This window comes from Saccoglossus kowalevskii, chromosome 4, assembly GCF_978046115.1.
Source record: "Saccoglossus kowalevskii chromosome 4, keSacKowa6.1, whole genome shotgun sequence".
NCBI lineage: Eukaryota > Metazoa > Hemichordata > Enteropneusta > Harrimaniidae > Saccoglossus > Saccoglossus kowalevskii.
The window spans coordinates 26,469,314-26,492,935 of record NC_140644.1 but is presented as its reverse complement, the minus strand read 5'-3'; the positions used below and the strand labels follow the sequence as shown (position 1 = coordinate 26,492,935).

General features: G+C 33.8%; 1 protein-coding gene across 3 annotated transcripts in view; it reads right to left on the bottom strand.

Annotated features, from left to right (window-relative positions):
- The window catches only part of LOC100367621 (von Willebrand factor A domain-containing protein 3B-like), a 40,730-nt gene extending 17,586 nt beyond the window's left edge, over positions 1 to 23,144 (bottom strand). For 2 of the 3 annotated variants that reach the window (XM_078010492.2, XM_085498025.1), the window contains exons 1-15: positions 22,800 to 23,144; positions 19,653 to 19,892; positions 13,376 to 13,467; positions 12,165 to 12,415; positions 11,318 to 11,477; positions 10,496 to 10,665; positions 9,143 to 9,360; positions 6,949 to 7,139; positions 3,257 to 3,411; positions 2,590 to 2,728; positions 2,133 to 2,363; positions 1,201 to 1,386; positions 834 to 982; positions 544 to 734; positions 305 to 331 (exon numbers count right to left, since the gene is read on the bottom strand). In XM_078010492.2, coding sequence (XP_077866618.1) covers positions 305 to 331; positions 544 to 734; positions 834 to 982; positions 1,201 to 1,386; positions 2,133 to 2,363; positions 2,590 to 2,728; positions 3,257 to 3,411; positions 6,949 to 7,139; positions 9,143 to 9,360; positions 10,496 to 10,665; positions 11,318 to 11,477; positions 12,165 to 12,415; positions 13,376 to 13,467; positions 19,653 to 19,892; positions 22,800 to 22,842 — 2,443 coding nt within the window. In that variant the 5' untranslated portion in view covers positions 22,843 to 23,144. The remainder of the gene's footprint in view (positions 1 to 304; positions 332 to 543; positions 735 to 833; positions 983 to 1,200; positions 1,387 to 2,132; positions 2,364 to 2,589; positions 2,729 to 3,256; positions 3,412 to 6,948; positions 7,140 to 9,142; positions 9,361 to 10,495; positions 10,666 to 11,317; positions 11,478 to 12,164; positions 12,416 to 13,375; positions 13,468 to 19,652; positions 19,893 to 22,799) is intronic. The other variant, XM_085498026.1, reaches the window with a different exon arrangement.
- Positions 23,145 to 23,622: the final 478 nt, after the last annotated feature.

Genomic DNA, 23,622 nt, shown 5'->3' with positions numbered 1-23,622 from the left:
ACCTGTGCAGGAAAGGGTTGGGACCAGACTACACTGGTAGGAAACTGGAATAAACACTCACCCACCACCTTTTTACCAGAAGCTTTTACAAAACAAATCAAACAAGGGGTAATCACCAAGCAGAATATATAACATAATACATATTTTTAGAAGCAGATTCATAATGGTGAAGCCAAACTTATGCATATTCATGAAATCTGATGAATATTCATGACTAACATATGCATATTCATTAGATCTGATGAATATTGATGACAGCTTATGCATATTCATCAGCTGGTCATGCAATCATCCAATCACTTACGTATGTCATGAACCTCAGTTTTCCGGGCTTCACAAAGAAAAACAGGCCAAAAAAAAGAGCACAAATGATATGTTACATAAATCAAGAAAAAAGTGAAATAAACAGAACAAATAAAATATTTGCAAAGGTTAATAATATTTACAAAATAAAAAGGAATGGCTAATACACAGTATCTCCTACTAACAGTGGTAGCTATTTCCACCTATCAGTTATCAGTGAACACTGACAGATTCACCTACCTGCAACTAGCTTTGGCTTCCCTTTAGTTACAGAGTTTTTTCTAGGGAAAGTCCCAGCTCTGTAGCTGTGGCATTTAATATGTGTGGTCAGTTCAGCTGTACCAAATGCAGACATGGGTCGGGTAGTTCTTGGAGTAATTGGTGGTTTGGGAGAATCCATTCGCATACCTGGTGCCGAAGCTGGACGTGGCCTACAAAGATAGGTGGAAGTATGCTTGTTAGCCAATTTGACAATCAAGGAAATTACTGATTGGAATTCAAATGTTTTCTTCAGAGTGTAGATGACTTACGGTAATCCATGGTCTCTGCTGCAACCAAACTCTACATGTCTATTATTGGTCCAATCTAAGGCTGCACATTCAGCCCTTAATCTTGCTATCTTTGAAAGATCTTCTCGACCTCTGTCCAGTTCTTCTTTCAAAAATCTGATGTCCTCACTCTGAACATTGGAAGACAGGTTGCCATATTAAAAATTTGCATGATTTTCTAATGAACCAATGATGCATCGCCATAGTGGTCACATGATGAAATATGCCACCATTTCCAGAAACAAAGTATTTATAGTGGTGAGCATTTCATAGTTGTTTCAACAAAAAACATTCACTCAATAATTAACTTATATAATGTAGAAAAATGGCAAAATACAAAATGTTTCACCTCAAACGGCATGGGACCACCAGGATCTCTTGTGCCCTGCTCTGAAAAGTAGTGATAGCGCCCTCCTGTGTCAGCAGCTAGTTGTGCTAGGAACTGATTAGCTTCTGTGTCTGCACAATTGAATGAAATTGTATGGATGGGTACTTTCTGTTGTAGTTGAACTTGAGCTAATACAGTCTTCTGTGGCTGTTGACAAAGAATAATATTTTCAGTATTGTTATTTGATAGTACCGTACTGTAAAATACTTTATTTTTGCTTGGAATTAATTTTTGTTATTTTCGCTGAAGGAATGATTCAGTGCAAATAAAATCCAACGAATATACCTTTTTCCCTATATTTTTCATTCAACTTGTCAATAATCAGTGAAAATAAATTCCATACAAAACACCCAAAAAATCTTTTCAGCAAAAATTCATTCCAGCTCAAATATTTTACAGTAATCCAAACTTCTTGTCACCTTATTATAAGTGTGAATCAAAATTTGAAGGTTTTTAGTTGACCTTCATTTATAAACAATACCATATTCTGTTATTTTTATTATTTGGTGGGAGGGTTGCTAGTATTAGTGAATATACCCAAAAATCCAAATGTAATCGATAAGTCTGAGAATTGCCGAAAAAAACAGCGTCAATGAGACGATAATGGTGACATACATGTACCAGTAAGTCTTGTATCTCCTCAATATTTTGTTAGTTTTCACCGACCTTGAAGAACACATATGTATGTATGTAAAGGTTTATCAATATCAAATGAACGGTCTATAATTGATGTTCAATGGCACAGTTGCAAATGGATTTACAATTAAACCCTAGGCAAGGTAATTCTATCCTTATATATCAAAAACTTTGAGCAAATACAGAATATCATTCATAACATGTAAGATTCCATGAATCATAAGGAAAGATTACCAAATCAGTACAGATGAGCTTACCATATCAGGCCTCCCATCAGTAAGGAGATAGACTGCCTGTGTGTTGGGATCTGATAATGCCAGCTTCAATGCAGATAATGTATTAGTTGATCCGGTTACTGTCAATCCGCGAACCCAGCTCCAAGCACTATGCAAATTAGCTTCATTGACGTCGACCATTCTGTCCCGCCATGTCATTGCACGTGTCCCAAACTTAATGAGGTTGAATTTCATTTTGTGGCGTAGTTGTTCCTGTGAAAAAATAGATTTGTGTGTTCAAAAACTAAGTAGCGTCACTTAGTAACAGAATGCTGTAGTATCATTAAGATTGAAAAGATTGCAGTTCACACCATTGATATTATAATTTCTAAATGACAAGTGACTGCAAACAAAACACAGTTGTCTAATATACTTTACTGGAAATGATTGTAACAAACTAGAATACAGATTAAAATGAATATTGGTTGCCACCTCTTACCTCCATTAACCGGATGAGTTTCTCTTTGACCAGATCCAAATGAGGTTCCATGGAATTTGAGACATCAATCAGAATGTAGACCTGATCTTCAATAATTGTACCGAACAACTCTCGACTTCCCTGCTGTAACCAGTCAATTCTGTGTACATTACAAGCATGTATGTATTATATATACCGATAATACATTTATTACCTCTATTTATCATCTCTTCCTTTACTGTCATCGCTGTATTGTTCCGAACACCAAAGCAGCAATGCCAGTTGATTTTACATGTCTCAAGATTGTTACATGACTAGAACCGGTTAGTTCAAACCAATGCACAAATTTACGAACATTATGACACAGCCCAGACACACCAGCGACTGTGTCATGACATTTCATATTGTGTCAGTATGTACTTTTTGTACAAACCAGTCAGCAACTTACAATGTAGTTGGCAATGTTGCTGTTTTGGTGTTTGGAAAAAAATTGCACTGGTAGTAACCATAGATGGGATAACATATATGCTCTATACCTCATCAATACAAAGCAAAATGATTAATGTGTGTGTGAAAAATATTAAATTTGTTTTCACTAACACATATCCTGTAACTCGTAAAAAGAAAATGCAAGTCATCAGTTGTGGTCACATGATGAAAAGGAACAGCACTGATTGGTTGTACTCACCTTTTCTGTAGAGCATCCAATGCCACTGCCATTCGTCTTTCATAGTTTCTATGTACATCAGCTGTTACATGCACATGTTTCACTGTTCCGTCTTTCCACAGTACATGGCAGAATTTATCACAGTATTGTGCATTTATTAGCTTGTTACGTGAAGACTGAAAAAATAAAACAAAACAAAAACAATTGTTAATGTACTGTATTGTATCAAACGGCTAAAATAGAAATGTTCATGATTTAATCCTCTGAAGATTTCTACAGGAAATAATATTCCTGAAAATCACTAACATTTTTCCTGCACCTGAATTTTATAGATTTTCCTTAAGGTAGCGAGAAGGGTTTTGTGACGTTTTCGAATAAATCATTCTCTGTCTGTTGTCTTGTTCAGAAGAGCAATTTAGCTTATATATTTCAAAAGACAAAGTATAGAGGTACAAGTTCGCACAAACTGGACAGTCATTGTTTACATAATTATCACGTGACATCAAAAATGGCGAATCTTGTAAAAATGACTAAGTCCTCGATTGCGAGAGCACACTGCGGAATTTCCTGGTGAAATTTACGTCATGCATTGTCTGTAATCAAGTCCATTGAAATGCGTCTCCGATAATCAAAAGACCTATTATTCCGATTTCTATGAAGGTTTGGTTTTTTGTCCTCAAATTATTTCATACTTGGCACCTTTAACAGACTATTATTCTGTGACAAAGCATTTTCTTTAAAAACCCAGACATATTTCGCACCATTATTATCTTTTGAACGATAACTGCGAGTTTGAATGTCCTAGTCCGAACGCACTTGATTTGGCGGCGGTCCCAATGAGTCGTACTCAATCGAAACTTCAATTCGAGAAAAACGCGAAAAACAGTCTTGGTTAATAAAACACTGTAGATTTGCTGCATTATTATAAATAGACACTAAAAATGGCCAAACAAATTAACCACTGATATCATAGAGCTCATAAAGAGTGTCAGATAATGAATAATTTCAAGCTCGAGCGTGAAAAATGAAGAAAACTGCTGGCATTTGAGTCCCCACTCCAGGAACGTTCGGGTTTCCATTGTTATGCAAACGAACAACGATGGATAATCCTCTGACAAACATTACTGTCCCACTGTACACGCTGACAGTTTACAAACAAGCTAATCCTTCAAGTGTCTCTGATAAGTGATCTAATAAAATGGTTTTCATGGTGAAACAAAATGGCCGATGTTTGAAAAAAAAAATTGCTGTGTCAGTGTGCGACACTGAGTGGCAGATTTGTCTTTGCCTCATCTGTCAACGCTTTCTTTCTTTTCTTTGCCAATGCGTTAGAAAACATGGTATTAGTAAAATAGAATATTGACTTGGAAAATAACACGATTTAAAAGAAAGTTGCGCAAATTTACAGTACTCATTTCGCACTACCTCCCGCCCGCTCCCGCTTTCCAATCACCTTTTTTCTCGCTTGTTGAATTTGACAATTTCCGCTTTATTTTCGACCGCGCAAACCCCGAAATATCACCGCTCGCTCGCACGCATTTAAAATTCGGACTAACAGAAAAATTTCCGAGGTTCACATTGTCTTATAATTGTCTTTCTGGTTTTTATAGATGTTGAACAGCTGACAAAAGTTCAAATACTTTTTGTTTTAACTATCTATAATTATATGCACGCAACCTGACCCTTTGGCCTCGATTTGGCTTGGACTGAATATTTTATTTTAAACAATATTCTGACGTGAAATACAAAATGTATTTCAACACAAGTACGACATGGTTGTCTGGGTTTTCTTTCCTGATTATTGAGTCTTCGCGATGTGTTCCGAGGCGAAGACAAGCTGAAGGACCATGAAGCTAAATGGCAGTTCCATTTATGGGCTGACGGAAAGAAAATATTTCTAGGCCTAAAATAAAACCTCGTCTTTCGTTGATAATTTCGATTGTTTGGAATGTCTGTACACCGTGTCCCAATAATTTGTTTGGAATGTCGATCCCCGTTGGTTTCTCCCACAGTCAGCTGGCATCGGTGTCGCTGGGTGTAAATGATAGAGCACAGTCCCTCCACTGTGAATAGAGGGAAGTTGTGCAACCAAATTTGCCGAGTTCGCAGTTTTTCGCCGATAAAAAATAACTAAGGCAAAAACTCACGGCATTTTTGTAATAAAGACATTATTTTCTATCAATAATCCGCCCAAAATAGGAACATTTCTACTAATTCTTGTGTTTTTTCGACGTTTTTCGAAAAACCTGCGATTAGACTGCGAAAGTAGAACATTCCGGAGGGAGTGAAGAGCATCGCCAGGCGATGGACGCGGGGTTCTTTGGCAACGACCGCAAACGTTTTCGTATCCAGCCATTGGTTGGCCACACAGAGGTCAAAATACGCGTTCTATTTTTATGCGTTAAGTTTGGCTCTTCAGTTTCACCGCCTCCGGAATGTTCTACTTTCGCAGCCGTGTGAATCTTGAGTTTCGAAATTGTTCATCGACAGGCCACCAAATATTTATGGCTATAACAAAACTTTTAAGCCCAATAAATTATTCATACATGTCAAGCTCTGTTCGAATTTTTCAGGGCATGTGGCCGTTTTTAGTCGAAAATATTTTTGTGGGAACAATTTTACGTATACGTATACGGTTTGGACCGAAGTCATTCAATGATCGTGACTTAATTTTAAAAATTGAATGTCAAATTTTACCAGACATGGACCGACGTGGATTCGGTATCGTTATTTTTGGAATTAATCATTAACATTTCCTCGTTTCTCTGCTCTGTCAAAATGAGTTACCTATGTTTTTTTCACGTAACTGTCTCATTTACGATACAAGTGTCATACAACTATTAGATTTGAAGTGCCGTTCAGAATATAATAATAGTTAATACTAGTTACTAGTTGTATGTTCACACTTTACTATCAAAACCACCATTTCGACCACTCCTGCGCCAGTGATCAGTGTTTGGACGAGCGGTCAGTGTTTTCAATGAGCGAGCGAGCCCCCCCCCCAAAAAAAAACGCGATTAAAATGCGGTCGGTTTCCGGTCGGACAAGACCGCATGCTCGGAAATTAAACGGTCGATGTAAAAGCGGAAGGTTGGGCGAAATGGGTACTGTATGACCATGTTTCTCCGACGAAGTCTCGACTGACAATAATGCTGATAATGAACGTTAGATAAACACGCATTGTTTGCGACTGGAAGCTTATCACCCGTTATATCAGAATCGTCAACAACAGAGTTAGTATACAGATAAGATGTTATCATTTAAACCCTTCCAAAGATAAACAATATGCAAATATCCACGAAACAGCAGTTGTAGTCTTTTCTGCTAGTGTTTTAAAACACTGATTTGAGCGACGTTATTTCGCAATTTCGATCTTTTGTAAACCTGGGATGATGTATCAAGGTCTAAAGTGAACGTTTTATCAATTTTTGAAAAATCAAGAAACCTTAAATTTGCAAAAAATTATCTTTCGTGAAAAATAATATGAATCATTGAAACCATGCAAACTAAACCCAAAAAACGTATGCAACCAAAGCTTTCAATTTTTAGATTGACAGATTTTTCTCTCTGAATTTGTTGAGACAGTTTTCAATCATTTTCATGAAATATGTAGAATTATTGTAATTTGACATCATATAAGCCGATGACGTAATGTACACTGATTAACAATAACAGTTAAATGTTACATCACATCAAGAAAACATTAAACTTACGGCATCTGTGACTTCCTCATCTGGTGGTCTCTTGACGTCTACTACGCCATCGCAGTGTTTGAATGCAACACCCGCTAGGACATCAAAAAATCCCAGTTTCTTTGCATCCAGGCCATGCTTAGACAACCACTCCTTGGATGTCAAGTATTGGTCACCTCTAAACACATCTCTGGTTTCTGAATCATTCATTCCTGAAAAGAGTAGGCATAATAATAATAAACTATTTTTTCTAAGGATAACACCACAAAGTTTTATCATACATCACATGAAAACATCAATATATGCAGTATGACTTTTTAAGAGGGCCAAGAGACAGTATAATAACTTCAATGACAAACTGAAAACAAAAATGACAAGCCATGCATGGCACAGTTCCTGTTAGTTATCAAATTTAAGATATATAGTTTTGTTTATAGTAATATAGCTGGAATATAACCATGTCAGAAATATGATTTTTTTAACATTAAAATGATTGACATTTGTATCTGATCGTCAAACAAGTACTTGTCCATATTGAGAGATATTGCTCTGGAACAGCATTCAAAATCAACCATTTTGAATACATGTATATATATAACATGATTTATAATGAATATATAAAATTTGAACATAATCAGTCAAAGCATTTAAGAGACATAGCTCTAGAAGCCCAATCATTAAAACAAAATGGCCGCCAGTCAGCCATTTTGAATCCAATCTGACAAATAAAAAGATGTGCATCAGGAACCAGTAATGTCTAATATATGTACCAAGTTTGACTGAAATCCATCCATAAATGCCAGAAATGCTTGATATTTGATGATTTTTTTAGCACAAAAATGACCACCATTCGGCCATTTTGAATATGATCGTCGAACCAATATATCTGTTTATCTATGACATGATGTATAATGAATATTTAAAATTTGAACTTAATCAGTCAAAACAAGTCAGAGATATGGCACGAGAACCACATTCATTAAAACAAAATGGCCGCCAGCCGGCCATTTTGAATCTTATCTGAAAAACAAAATTATATGCATGAAGGGCCCATAATGTCTATTTAAAATGTATATACAAAGTTTGAACAAAATCCATCTGTAAACAGCCAAGAAATGCTGGATTTTTAGAATTTTTCAGCACAAAAATGGACGCCATTCGGCCATCTTAAATCAGATCGTAAAACAACATGTTGTGCATCAAGGTCCTATAATGTCCAACGTATATACAAGGTTTGAACAAAATCCATCTATAAACAGCTGGGAAATGCTTGATTTTGATGATTTTTAGCACAAAATGGCCACCATTCGGCCATCTTAAATCAGATCGTGAAACAAATTGACGTGCATATGTATAATATCATGTGTGATGTATGTGTGAAGTTTGATTGTGATTGGTCCAGGCATTTCTAAGATACAGGTCCGGACGCACGCACAGATGTACAGACGCACGCACACACGCACGGACACACGGAGGTCAAAACATAAGTCCCCATTTTCGGACTGCGTCCGAACGAGGACTAAAAACTACAAAGAAAGATTATTTCAAGGTGAAAAAAGAAATGATTTCCACTGGCAGCACTGTGCATGGCTGATGGGCTGATGGCATTGTGAAAACTGTATGGAGGGGGGGGGGGCAAGGGTTATTTTCGTTCGAAGTACTGTGGAATACTTTATTTTCGCTGGAATTAATTTTCGCTGAAAAGGCTTTTTGGGCGTTTGGCTTGGAATTTATTTTCACTGATTTCTGATGAGTTTAATGTGAAATATAGGAAAAAAAGTACATTCGCTGGATTTTATTTTCACGGAATCACCCCTTCAGCGAAAATAGCGAAAATAAAGTATTCTACAGTAATTGCAATATTTTTGGGTTCATACAACGTAAATTGAAAAAATAAATTCCATAATTCTGTAATCACAGGCTAGACGTACAACGAAATCAATCAAATATTTTTTTCGTACACTGTAAAAATGTGTCATTTTTCTCGGTACGTACAAGGATTTACATCCAAATACAAAAAGTCGTAAAGAATAATCCAGGGTAATTACATTTTCGAAACTGTAAAACGACTAGATGACACAATTCACTGCTAACTGTAAAAACGTCTTTTTTTCCTTGTGAATTGTAAAAAGCCCTTTTTATTTCCTGTAAAACTGTACAGCTACCCCCCTTGCCCCCCCCCCTCCCTGTATGTAAAGGTGCAACTATAACATACCTGCACTTTCACCTTTGCCCTCTACAGCATCCTCACTCAGGAGCTGTATCTCTGATAATGTATTTCTAGCTTCTTCAAGTTCTTCCCACAGTTTGACCACATCGTCTCTCATTCCAGCACCCGGTGGCACTCCCCCATGTAGAAGTTTTTGATCTGAGTTGTAGGCACTGGTGCCATACACGTCAGAGTCTAGCTTGGTGAAGGCGAAGGCATGAAATCTGTTGAAACAAGATATCATTTACAGTATAGGCAATAAGTGATATGATATGTATATTATAAGCATGACTTCAGTCAGTAGAGACATACATGCACTAGTGTCTTCTCAAAAGCATAATCATTGCAAATATTAAAGCTTGTATGACATAAGGAAGGGAGATAACCTTTTCACCACCAGACATTCCTGTCAAAATTTGTCTGCACCTTTTTCTTATATACCTCAATTTCCTGAGAATGAACCCTAATTTTAGAGCCAAGAGACAAAATTTCAGTCAATTTTCATTTTTTACTCAAAAAAATTAGCTATTTTTGTCCCAATCTTCTGAAGGCAAGTGCAGACTATAAACATGACTACCGGGTATTTGTGAATTTGGGATGAAAAGAGGGAACTGGTGGTGAAAAGGTTAATGGCTTAGGTTCTACTAATTGTATGTGCACAATGTACAAGCATGGACCCCAGGTCTCTGAATACAGTTACCTATATATGATAACACCCACCTTAGGCTAAGCTGAACTATGACACAGTATGGTATACAAATGAAATCTATCGGTTTATGCATTATATACTGATAGAGCTTAAAGTCCATGGTTGACATCAGCAAATATTTGCTAACTTTTCAAAGCCTTCTAAAACATCATGCACAGTGCTAAGTATCAATTACCATGGCAATTAGAGTGTTTTAGGCTATCTGGTTAACTGATCAATATATATATATGCCATAAAAGAAGGCAAGTGTTTATATAAGAAAAACAGGTAGTCGCTGGAACCTTTAGTTATTATAGATATTATGTATTAATCCACTGATAGGGGTTGATTTACAGGGGTTGATTTACAGGCATGAGTGACATTGACAAGTAACAGGTGTTGACATGACAACTGTCAATAACAGTAGAGTGTCTCAATTTTTCCAGCATTCACTATTAAATTTTGGTCATTACCATGGCGACTTATGTATACAAAGCAACTTCTCACATGAAAACAAATAAAACATGATTCTTTACATAGTATTTTCTGTTTACGTTCCTGAAAATCCTTGTCCAGAGTGGTAAATTAATGATAATAATTTTGTTGACGTCTTTTATTCAATTATCAGCAAAAGAAATATGAGCTTCACGTATCGGTTTGTTTGCACTCACCTTCCTCCAGTAATTCTGGAAACATCTTTCAAAAACTGAATAGTGACGGAATCAGTACTGTTGAAAGCCACTGTATTGACAGGCATTGAACCATTTTTTACTTTTTCTTTGAGTAACTCCCTTGCACTCTCTGTTGAACCACCTTCAGAAAATAAGTACACGGCTTCAATCTAAACCACCACAAAAAAATAAATAGAAAGATTACAGTTACAATTTGGAATCAGATTGTGAGGTTTTAATATTGGTTGATGAAAGGCGAGCAACTATATACTGTAGAATATTTTATTTTCGCTTGGAATTTATTTTCCCCATTTTTGCTGAAGGGATGATTCCGTGAAAATAAAATCCAGCGAATATACTTTTTTCCCCTATATTTCACATTAAACTCATAAAAAATCAGTGAAAATAAATTCCATACAAAACGCCCAAAAAACCTTTTCAGCGAAAATTAATTCCAGCAAAAATAAAGTATTCCACAGTAGTTGTACTTGCTAGGTTTTATGTTCATGGTTTCCTCACTGAACCAACAAGACATATGCTTAATTTAATCTATTTTTCAACCAGCAAAATAATGTTATTAAAATCTAGTGAATAGTCATGCGCTTCACAGTAATTGTGCTTTGTTGCAGCTGAACATCTCTATTAATCATCAGTGCTGGGGGAAATCACCCAAACACACACACACACACGCACACACAGACACTCTCCAATACACACAGACACACACACAAACACTCTCCAATACACACAGACATGTGCTATAAACAACATTTACTGCCATATTCCGCAAAAAATAAAAAAGAACAAAAATTGAATTCTTACATTTTTGTCCGACATTGCTTTGAAAACAGCTTCTGTGGCACAAGTTTTGGTGGAGGCAGCGGCATGGTCCAGTGAGAATATCCAGTTAATTGCCTTATCCAGACTCTCTCGACAGACTGGTACTGCAGCATCCTGGAACATAACCATGTCTTGTCCAGCTCTAAAATAAAAAAATATTCAAAAACATAAATTGTCTAATTTGAAATTCATAAAATAGTAAAGAGTTATCTCCAAATAAACAAAAAATAGATAATAAGAAAATAAAAAAATTAGTCAAAAATATATTGTTTTTCAGAAATCACACCTTCATTATTAGGCAAGATGCATTCATATTATGTGTAAAAAGCAATGTATTTGACAAACACTATAAATGTCCAATATCAAACATAACATGGCACTTTAATTTATATGAAAGTAATATAGTCTTTATCCAGATGTATTACTGTACCTAGATTCACACCGAACTTGCATTATATCCCATGAATATTTATTATAAAAAACTGACTCAAAAATAGAAAGTAGGGTACCAGTCTACATTAGCATCACATAATAGTATTTGACGGCAATAATATCATGTAATTCTAGACACCAATATATGGTCTACGATCTTAAAACTACACTAGAATATGCTACACATTGTTTTCATTTTAGTACGAGCACATCTCCAATAGAAAGCGCTTGTAAACCAACAATAGCATTTATTGTACGGTAGATTATTAAAATTCATAGACACACGTAAGTCATTTACTTAAGCGTATGTGTTACGACTAGAACAAACATGGTACTAAGCAGAGCATACTGTCAGTGGACTGTTCCATTCACTCTACAGAGAGACACTTCAACATACCTAATAAGATTGAATTTTGCAATCTGTCCAATCTGTTCATCCAGAAGTCTGACCATAGCATTCCTACAATGATCAAACATGCTTGGGTTGTTTGTTTTGATGTCCAGCACTATGGTGATGCAATGCTCTTCAATAACGCCAAACAAACGCCGACTCTCAGTCGTCAGCCATTCCAGTCGTCGCTTGTATAATACAATTGCCTGCAAAAGGCTATTTTCAATCTGTTTCAGTCGTTCTTTACTCACTGTTATCTGTAAATCAAGAAAAAAAAGAAATTAAATTTCATAAATGTTTGAATCCTCCTGAGTGAGTTATAAATGCATTAAACTACACTATGTTTTAATTTAATTATGTGTAATTGTATAACCAAATTACCAGTACATCATGTCTCTATTCTGTACCTGCCGTTGCTATGCATACTCATTAAAGAAATTAATTTCATGATGATTAAAATTCTGACTAATTTAAATGTCTGTTCATGACTGGTGATCTTTTAATTCACTTGCCAGCCTGTTCAAAAGACATGTGGCTCACTTGAGGTGATGAATGATAAACAAACACACAGAACCATTATAAACCTTTTAGCGTGAGAATTGTGTTTGCACTCAAGAATAATGATTCCTGTTTCTATATTTTTTGCTATTATCCAATGAAATACTAAAATGGTTTGATATAACATTTTCTTAAAAATAAATTAGTTGAATATTCTAGCTAGCAATAAAAAAAGAATGGCCGCACAACCACTAATGTAACAACAACACATAGTCACCTAATTGACAGGAAGCCAACCATTTACAAAAAGTGGATGACTGATAAACATTTTGACATGGACAATTTTAGTGAAGCCTGAATTAGTAGACCATTGAATTTAGCTGAAATGGCAACAAAGACAAGGTTTTCCATGGCCCAAAATATCAGCACATTTTATAGTAAAAATCCACTTGTTGAATCTGCTGCATCTTTACCGGTAATATAAAATATTGAGAATTTTATAGAATGTCTGTCTTTTAGCAATTCATTCTAGAGTTAAATTTTCTCATAATGTTGGAATTTTTTTAAAATTCTGTTTAAATTTCAATACAAATTCCTGTGATTTTTGTTTTTTTACTCTTCGAATACCATACTTGCCCTACCAAAATTTGGGGGGGGGGGGCAACCTTTTTTTTTTTTTCAGTTTTGATATTTATTTTGACACAATTTTATTTACTTACATTGTAAACTTTGCCGTCTTTCTTGGGATAACGAGAAAACATGCCTTCACCATAGCGAGAACAAATCGGTTTCTTTAGTGATCTGTCAAAATCTATGTAGGGGAGGAAAAAACGTAAGTATTAAAATAAATGTGTTGCCATAGTAATGAAAAAAGAAATTATGTATGTTTCTAAGCACCTATTGAAATGATGTGACCCAAACATGAGAAAAATTAACATATGTAGGTTGCCACGGTGATAGAGAAGCCAGAGTATGCATTGGCAGAATACTATACTGGGTGTTGCTATAGAGATATAATTTGACCCATGACCTCCATGGAGTACCTACTGAAAATTCTTTGATGAATGAATACATTTTAGTAACAGACACACATTGATACTTGGCACATGTAACAATTGAACTCCAATGGATGGACATGTAATGCATAATAAATTAAATAAATGCCACAGAAATTGATAAAAGCTATTTGGAATCATGCTGGCTAAAATTGATACAATGCTGGCTATATGTGCTATAATACATAATAATATATAACTATAAAATATATTATATTGATAAAAAGACATTTTTCAGATTACTTGGATTTATTATATTTTAGCTACTGATACTTTTTATTATTATGCGTTGTTTGTTCTATTTTTAAACCTTATCACATTCCCCCAATACACCACACCAAATACTCCCTCTATATCAATGTATTCAGCCCCTCCTCAAAAGTTGACCCGACCCACCCACCCATAATTACATTAAAAAAACTTTTTTATAATGCTTGTAAAACAAAACATGTTTAACAACAAATAATTTGTCATTCTTTGATGTTGGATGTTATAAAAAAAAACAGTATACGAGGTATACAAGTGTTAACTACACACTGTTATCTACAAAATAGTTGTTAAAATGATTTTTACAATCACAAACCCCCACCACAAATAATAAACTGTATGTCTGATCACATGCTATGATAAAATTGTGGACTTCATACATTTCATTGCCCGACTATGACCTCTCATGTGACTGTTGCTAAGTAACAATGCACAACACAACGTTATTTGCCTGACAGATAATCGATGCAGTTTATGCATACAAGAACCTTAAACTACCGCTATATCTAAATTTGGCATCCTAACAATTCTTACAAATATTTATACAAATAATATATTTTATCAAATCTTTAAAAGTGTTTTTTTCATACACATGCACATCAGTTTATTTAAAATGGTTTTTGGAGAACAACTATTTTTATCTTTAAATGATTTAATATTAAAGCAAATCACAATCAATTGAGAAAACTAAACACAAACAAACATACCTTCTTCAAACACACCTCCAACTGAATTTTACTACTAAAATAATTTCTTATCAATCCACATTTATGTTTTAGGTGCAGAAAAAGAATTTTATTCTCTTAAAAAGAACATTTTTTGTTCTAAATTGATGTGGGTGTGTGGTCTTTTTCTCAGAATTGTGCTTTTATATTTTTATTTTTAAAACAACAATACAACAATCATTGTTACTACAGACTATAAAACACTGTGGCCATTCAACCACTCAACAAATATAATTTGAAATTTACTTCAACAATTCAGCCAGATCTAAAAATGACTTTAATTTGTTCATGATCCATTTATTGAAAGGATTATAGTAATTATCTTAAAATATGGTATTTTAATAAATATAAAGTGGCTACTACTTTAATAGAAGTAATACATACAAAGCGCACTAGATCATATTGCAATAGAATAAGCACAGCCTAATGAATAATCTATGCAACAGGTGTCAATGGAAATACTGAGTAAAATGTAAAAATGTGTACTAGCATGTAATATGATCATTTATGATTATTTTGAAAGGCATCAAAGCAATCAGGACTGGGGTATCCTTTGCAAATTTATCGTCCTGCGAAAGCCAAAAATGACCAAAAATACAACATAATATATGTAGCAACAACCCAGTGTTTTTTTCTGTTGTAATTATCTTAAAATATGGTATTTTAATAAATATAAAGTGGCTACTACTTTAATAGAAGTAATACATACAAAGCGCACTAGATCATATTGCAATAGAATAAGCACAGCCTAATGAATAATCTATGCAACAGGTGTCAATGGAAATACTGAGTAAAATGTAAAAATGTGTACTAGCATGTAATATGATCATTTATGATTATTTTGAAAGGCATCAAAGCAATCAGGACTGGGGTATCCTTTGCAAATTTATCGTCCTGCGAAAGCCAAAAATGACCAAAAATACAACATAATATATGTAGCAACAACCCAGTGTTTTTTTCTGTTGTAGCTATGTACTCAATCACTGTAAACTAAATGTAATATACTGTTCTTCTTCTTTAAACTCAACTACATGCAAGTCAGTGACAGAAAAAGTGTTTACAAACAAGAGAGCTAAGAAAATGCAAACTCTGAATTCTACTAAATAAGCATTATTATTATAATTCCATATTCCTGTTGAAACAGATGAAACAGATTTTGCACAAAATACGCAGTATTTTAATACCTAAATAGAGTTGCTAAGATGGCAATTAAATGACAGCGCCATAAATAATCCTTTCAGTGACCTCTTTTAGTGTGGTATGTGTGTAACAATAAAAACTAAACTAAATGACAGACAGACGTAACATGTGTACCATACAACAACAAATTTTGAAAATTGTTCTGTTTTAAAAAGTAGCGTTAACCATGCAGCTAAATTATGGCATGAACTTAAAAGTATTGTTTGCGGCATCTTTCACTTTGAACACACAAACCAGATTGAACAATTACTCTTAGTAACCAAATATAGAGAGAACAATAGAACTTATTGGTTGGGTGTGGGGGATATCTAACAATGAAGGGTGAATTCATTGTTCTGAGAGTCAGATGTAGAGAGGTCGTGGGGTCAGTAGGGGTTAGTATGTGAGTGTAAACACAAAGGTGACATGACGTGAATAGTGATGGTAACTAGGGCAAACAATCACAGAAAAATATAATCATTTAATTGCTGCATGTCAAATTTGCAAAGAACCAAGTCACAAAATGCAATATTATTATTTTCTACAAGGATGAGGCTTTGAAGGCACTTCAATAAAACAAAGTAGCCCCTAATTACGTCTCTCGTGGGTAATTTAATATCAACAACGAAATCTCCCATTTTGGAAATATACAAATAGTCAACGTACACATGAATAGTATAGCACAGTGTCATAGTCATCTGTACAAAGACTTCTTCAAATAGAACTTGAAAACAATGATTGTCCTGAATTGTTTTCCTCACTAGAATGGGCATGCAGCGCTGTTTTCATTTTAAATAAAGGCATTGTCACCGTTGGGTATTTTGAAAACTGGGTCCAATCTCGAATAATCCCTATTGTTCAGTAGAACCACTTTATATAAAACCTTGGGTAGAGCGAATTGAACTGCGTACATGCATCCCTCTATAAGGGATGGTGACTATTCCATCGAGATTTCATAATTGAATATTATTATTAATGTTGTTCACAGTATTATTCAATCTCTCTCTATTCAGTATAAAAATATAGCAACCTGTTGAATTAATTATAGGTCTGGTTAACACAAATTTGACAAAAATATATCATAAAATTATTTCCTGCATCTGTCAGGAAATAAGACTAGTAGGCATTTCAAAATGGCTACCAAAGTACATATATGGCTATAGGGAAATCATGAAGTTAGTTCGCAAAAAACAACAACATGTTTTCAATTGCATGCCTTGTACATGTACATGTGTGTGTTTGGTTTATTTAATGTAACATTTTACGCAGTAAAATACTAAGACCTGGTAACTGGTAATGCATTTAAATTTTTTATAATATGCTAAAGTAATAGTGGTACTACAGGTTAAAACCTTACAGAGATTTTATAGAAGTTATATTATTTTACTGCTCAACGAGATAAGTACAGTCATGCAACATTGTAATGTAGTAAAGAAATGAAAAACATCTTCTATTTCTTGATCAAAGGTGCAACTTAAATAACTAGAGTGTTCCTCTTCAATGTTAGAAGTTCATGAAGTAGGATTTTTAGTTAAAAGCATTCACTTAGTACTAATTCTTAGCTTTTATTCTATTAAAGTAACAACTGTCAATAAATTTTGCCAAGTATCCATTCTTAATATTCTGGGTGTGTGCTTTATTGGCTCCCAACACAAACAATGTGAATAAAGAAAAAAAACAAGGAATAACTATATTTTTTTAAATAACATAAATTATAAACTGCAAAATACTAAATTAATCCCTAAACATTTGAATAGATGAGAAATGAATGACCAATTTGTCGGGGTATAACTTCCATATATTAAAAAAATACTGTGTAGTGTATTGTTGCATTCTATTGCATACAATGTCTGTTGCAGAGAATACAATACCATAACAATTAACTTATACACATTTATGATATACATTAATATAATTTATTTAATATTTTTTTTTTTATATACATTTATTGCAACATACTTCCTCTATTCTACTATTTTACAATGCTCAATAACAAAAACTGCTACTTGCTTGGTGTGTACATGTAAGACTTAGTAAGTAAAATATGAAGGAGTGGACCATCTACATATATGTGTTGTACAGATGCATTACAGTAAATACTAAAAATAGTTGAATACCTAATTACCCCTATACACGAAGAAATCAATCTGTTTTACCTCGCAATAATGTTTCAGTTAAATACTTTAAAACCAACCAACCGTCAGATGTTCTGGTGATTATTTTCTTTTTCATTTGCTTTTTTGACAATAATGACTTGAAATACAGTATTATAATGTATTTTACACTGTATGTAATTCAAATATTAGGCATTTGTTTGATTGATTCTTTTGTCTGGAGGGAGGGGGTACAATTTCTGTAACTGGCAAAAACCTCAGCTAGCAGCATGCATGAAAGCATAACCGCATAGTAATACATGTATAAAGAAAGAAATCTAGAATCACATTTCTAACTGAAAGAACTTTTATAAAAACAAAAATTGCATTTTTGATTTAATCATTGAAATATACTTTATTATGTCCATAGAATCACCTCTGTTAATTACCTAAAAAGGCAAATAGTAAATGTACAGCCTAACACATTATAGATACATGTAGTATATATACCGTATATGAGTATAGTTGGTCAAACATTTATATTAAATAGGGTGATGTATCAAGCGTAAGAATTAAAGTGCCTTAGTCGAAAGATGACAGCCTTGTGTTTGACATGATCGCCGTCTGTACATACATGTATACATCATTGCACGACTACTGTACCACTTTGAAGCACTCATACTTCACATTCATAGTTACTCATATTATAATTGCTAGGCGTAAATCACAGTTGCAAAGAAAGAAGATGGAGCAAACATAATATGAAAAATCCAATAATCAGTATGTACATTACAAGCTAATGTTTAACTGAAGCTCATAGTTACAGTGGCAACACGCTGGAAATAATGTGAAACTAATTTGGATCTCTGCAGTGGAAAAAATTGAACTTTTGTTCACACAGAGATTAGATTTTTTACTGCCAACGCCATGTGTTATTATTTTATATTATATTTATCATGGAATTAAAATCTGAAATGTATCATATTAGACCTCAGTACAACAGATGTATAGTACCCAATGACTTTTGTTGAAAACATTCATGACAATTGAAGCCATATAGTGCATGCATATAACCTATGTATGGGGTAAAATGTGTGAAGAACAGTCACACAACAGCATATTAAATGTATGTGAAAGACATAATTTGTTATCATATGGCTGTTGTATTTTTGAATTATGTCATTTTTATCAAATCTTTACCGTAATTATGTCATTGACATTGGTATAATATTATTTTAGTTTCATGGTGAAATCATTATTACTTTGGAATTTTACATGCTGTGCTGTGATGTCAAAAGTTCATTCATTAATTACATATACAGGAATCTATGAATACAATAAATGTACTAGTCAGATCTTAGCAATCTCTCAATTGGACATTTGTTTATTAAACTTTTCTCAAATAATTGATTTTAAGAAATTTAATGTCTGTTTTTCATATTTTAGGAATGTTTTATTATTATAATAAATTCTGTTATTCACATAACTTCACAAAACCCGCTCTGGATTAAGACCAATTATGAATATATGACCCAGATACCATATAACATTGGAATTTTACCATTTCTCAAATATCCAGGCTCTATACATATACTGAACTAGATTTCAGACATCACATAAAATACAGGACTACTATATAATAATAGGGATTAGACACTTATACACATATGCACTTACCATCAGAGTGTTTAAAGCCAATCGCTGGCAGTATCTGATTTAGTGATAGTCTATTGCGTTTCAATCCATGTGTACCCAACCATTTCTTGGTGGAGATCATTGCCTTGACATCCGGTTCCCAGGTTTTCTTTGGCGGTGGCTTTAATTTGATTACGGACTGTAAATCCTCTAAGTCTACTTGTTCTACTCGTCTGCCGTTGTATGTGCCATTCTTGGTGTGCTTTAAATCCCATTTTGGATCTGGGAAAGACAGAAACATTGTATAACTGTGAGACTTGTAGCAAGTGAGCCGTCTTTGTATTATACACAGTGTACCCGGTATGCTATGGCAAATAATTGGTTGGTAGATTAGATTAGATATGAACTACTGTAAAATACTTTATTTTCGCTTGAAATTAATTTTCGCTGAAAGAGTGATTCAGTGAAAATAAAATTCAGTGAATATACTTTTTTCCCTATATTTTGCATTCAACTCGCCAAAAATCAGTGAAAATAAATTCCATACAAAACACCCAAAAAGTCTTTTCAGCAAAATTTAATTCCAGCTAAAATAAAATATTTTACAGTAGTCTGCTGTTCAGGTGTATAGTTAACTCAATGATATGTTAAAAACATATTGAATAAAATTATAAACCAATTATTAACTACATGTACATGTATTGGGATTCCTAACAGTCTGTGATTGCTTCATCACCAAATATGGTCTTTACAAATCATGATGTGGCAAAGAAACTGTGCTGAACTATTAGGTCAGACACAATGAGTCAACATTCATGGATTATTGGTTAAATAAGCTAAATTTTATAAATAACTTCATGTATTCCTATTTATTCCTTATTATTTTTTTTGTACGAAACATCTCTGTGTTTTCACATAGACCGTCTAACTTTTAGTGGGTCTATGGTTTTCATGTACATTACAATCATACTGAGTTTTTATTTAATTAGTAATAATAAATCGTGATATCATAAAGAAGCATACAAATACAATGGGGAAATCCTTGCATGATCTTCAAATTCTGTACAGCATCAGAAAGCCACATTTTTCTCCACTGAAATTTTCATGCACCATTTTACACATATTTAAATAATTTTCTGTAATTGCTTTTTTACTTTTGGACCAAATGGACATAGCTTTCCATTGCCAAAAGTTTTGAAAAAAAATATGAAATAAATTAGACAGGTTTATTATGTGAAAAATTTTAAATTCGGTGTTGAAAAAAAAAATGGACGATTTTACAAATGTAAAGGTAGAGCAGAAATACAGCATATAAGCTAAGCCACTACTATTACAGAAATGGGTACAATTATCCAAGCTCTTTGCTACCACCTCAGAAGACCTTTATACTGCCACCCTTGTTACTGTGTTTTTATCACAATGGTTGGTATTGTACAATGTTTCCACTTATTCAACATTACAAAGGTACCCCCCATTCATGTTTAACAATGCCCACATTGCAATTAAACTGGCCTCCCCACATTGTTAGGTTAATTGTTTAATCGTAATGATATATAACTGTCAAAACAAAACATAACTGACATTTCAGGTAATTTCTCGTGTTTCAATAAAAAGTTCAACAACACAAGTTACAAACTTGTAAGGGGGGAAATATTCAGATTTGATGGCTGAGTTTTATGCACTACTGTAAGACAATGAATGGTTGACACTAGGGCTAGTCCTATAGCCTATGACAAGTAAAATTGCCATTTGAACAACTACATTGAAATTCACTTGCTTGTTACTGTGGCCCTGAATATAGTAGAGTATACCGGTAGTATAGTATATTTTATTTGACTCAAATTAATGAATTGGAAATACATTAACCATGGTCAATAATCATACACACACAAAAAAACAAAAAAACAACAACAACACAATAACAAGAAATACAGATATTAAAAATACAATAAAATGTTAAAACAGATAACACTAACAACTATTAGGTATTACATTGTAAAATTGTGTTAATAAACTTTCCTAGACTATTGGCAATGAAACTGTCTTTTATTCCCATAATATGCACAAACATATCTTCTTTTGGTAATTTTAAAATATTATCATTGTATAATGATAGAGTATTCCAAAAGTAGCTACGTGCCTTTACAATTTCATCCAGTTTGCAGTCAAAAAGAGCATGCATTTCATCACCAACAGACTGATCAGAACACAGTGTGCAAAATCTTTGCTCTGAGGGTATTTTTTGGTATCTTAATTTTTCAATTGGTAATTTATATTCTGAAATTCTAAATTTGGTTACACTTACTCTGTGATTTAAATTACTAATTTTATTCAGATATGGTTCAAATTCATAATCTGATTTGTATTTAATGTAAATACGTAGTTTATTATGTTCCTTTTTGGATAGAGTTGGCAACCAAATTTGTTCATAGTAAATTCTTTTGAGATTATTTCTAAAAATGTTAGCATTATGATCTGTTTCATTTAATGTTGTACGTCTAGTAAGCACTATCATCAGCTAATTTGCTAACAAAACAGCAGTGTTGCAAGCAAAGTTGATTTCAGAAAGCCAATAGATTGGTATCACTGTAGTTTCAGCCAATTAATAGATGATATTATTGGCTATGTGTACGAAACATATTTGCAGCCACAGTAAACAGACCATAGTAATATAATAGGCAACGTACATTTCAGACACATGAGTTTAAAAAGTCAAGCCCTGAAATAAATTCACAATAATTTTTGTAGTTAACTCAATAGATTCACTACTCGTAGATTTTATTTGAAAACATTTAGCATCCAGCAAAATGTGCAAATATAAATCCCAGCTAATAAATGTAGATTAATATTACTAAAAAAAAGTTACATTATGTTTGTTTTATAATATATATATATATAATATAGTGTATGTACTAAGTTTATTAAAATAGGACGACAGCTGGTCACAGTCAATTGAGCGAATTAAATGTTACGAAACATGCTAACATGTATCACATCAACATCTTGCAAATGCCAGGGAGCACTAAAACACAAATTGACAGGTACAGTATAAGAGTGAGAAAACCTCCACATATCACCATCTACATATCCCCGTATACATACCGTATTGACTTTTAGAGACTGTACATCTCTCATAGAAAACGAAATATAGAATCTATACAGACAATTTAGAAAGACAGATAAACTTACTTTCTAATGGTGATCGAACTCTAGACGTATCTATCTCGTACATTTTGCTAAGTTTAGTGTCAACAGTTGCTTGGAACTAGCCACATACGTCGAGCACGCCCGTCTCAGTCTGCGACCAAGGATAGCGTAACCAGGTAGAAGTCTATCTATTTACAGCAACTTTGTCGCTCCCAAAGAGCAGATCGCGGACTTCACAAACGTTGTAATATAAGGCGACCTTTTCCGCGATGGTGGTTTATGCCAATCGTGTGGATGAAAGCGAAGGTAAGCGGCAAAACTCAGCCTGTTTCAGCCATGTCTGATGGACACTCATTTGTTTTGATGTAGATAGGTTGCTGGGTTCTCCAATTACAAAAGCAGCCAATCAGAACACTGCACTTATTTAACCTCGAACCAGAGTAAATATTTTTTGAACGAAAGCGCAAAATAAATTGTCCATATTCTATTTTAGTAATAGAATATTTAAATCTGACATTATTGTTAGCTATTTAATAATAATTTTAAACAGGATTTTTGTCAAATTTTGTGTTTTGTAAAATTGCCTCAGAAAGCATATCATCGGAAAAAATAATTATCTAGTTATCGTTCGAGCCATTAAAACAGCACACTTTGTGACGTCATGAAATTTGTGTAGTTTGCTTAATGTCAAAATATTTCTTTTACTTCGTACTTTTTTAATGAGAACATGCCTGACCTTACTACATTGTGACTTTCTTTGACAAAAAATACCGCCGACATAATCGCATAGTAACTACTCCCTTATATTATTCGCCTTCTAGCCAAGTCGAGCTTTAGAGGGCGCTTGTAACACGTATGTTTCGAT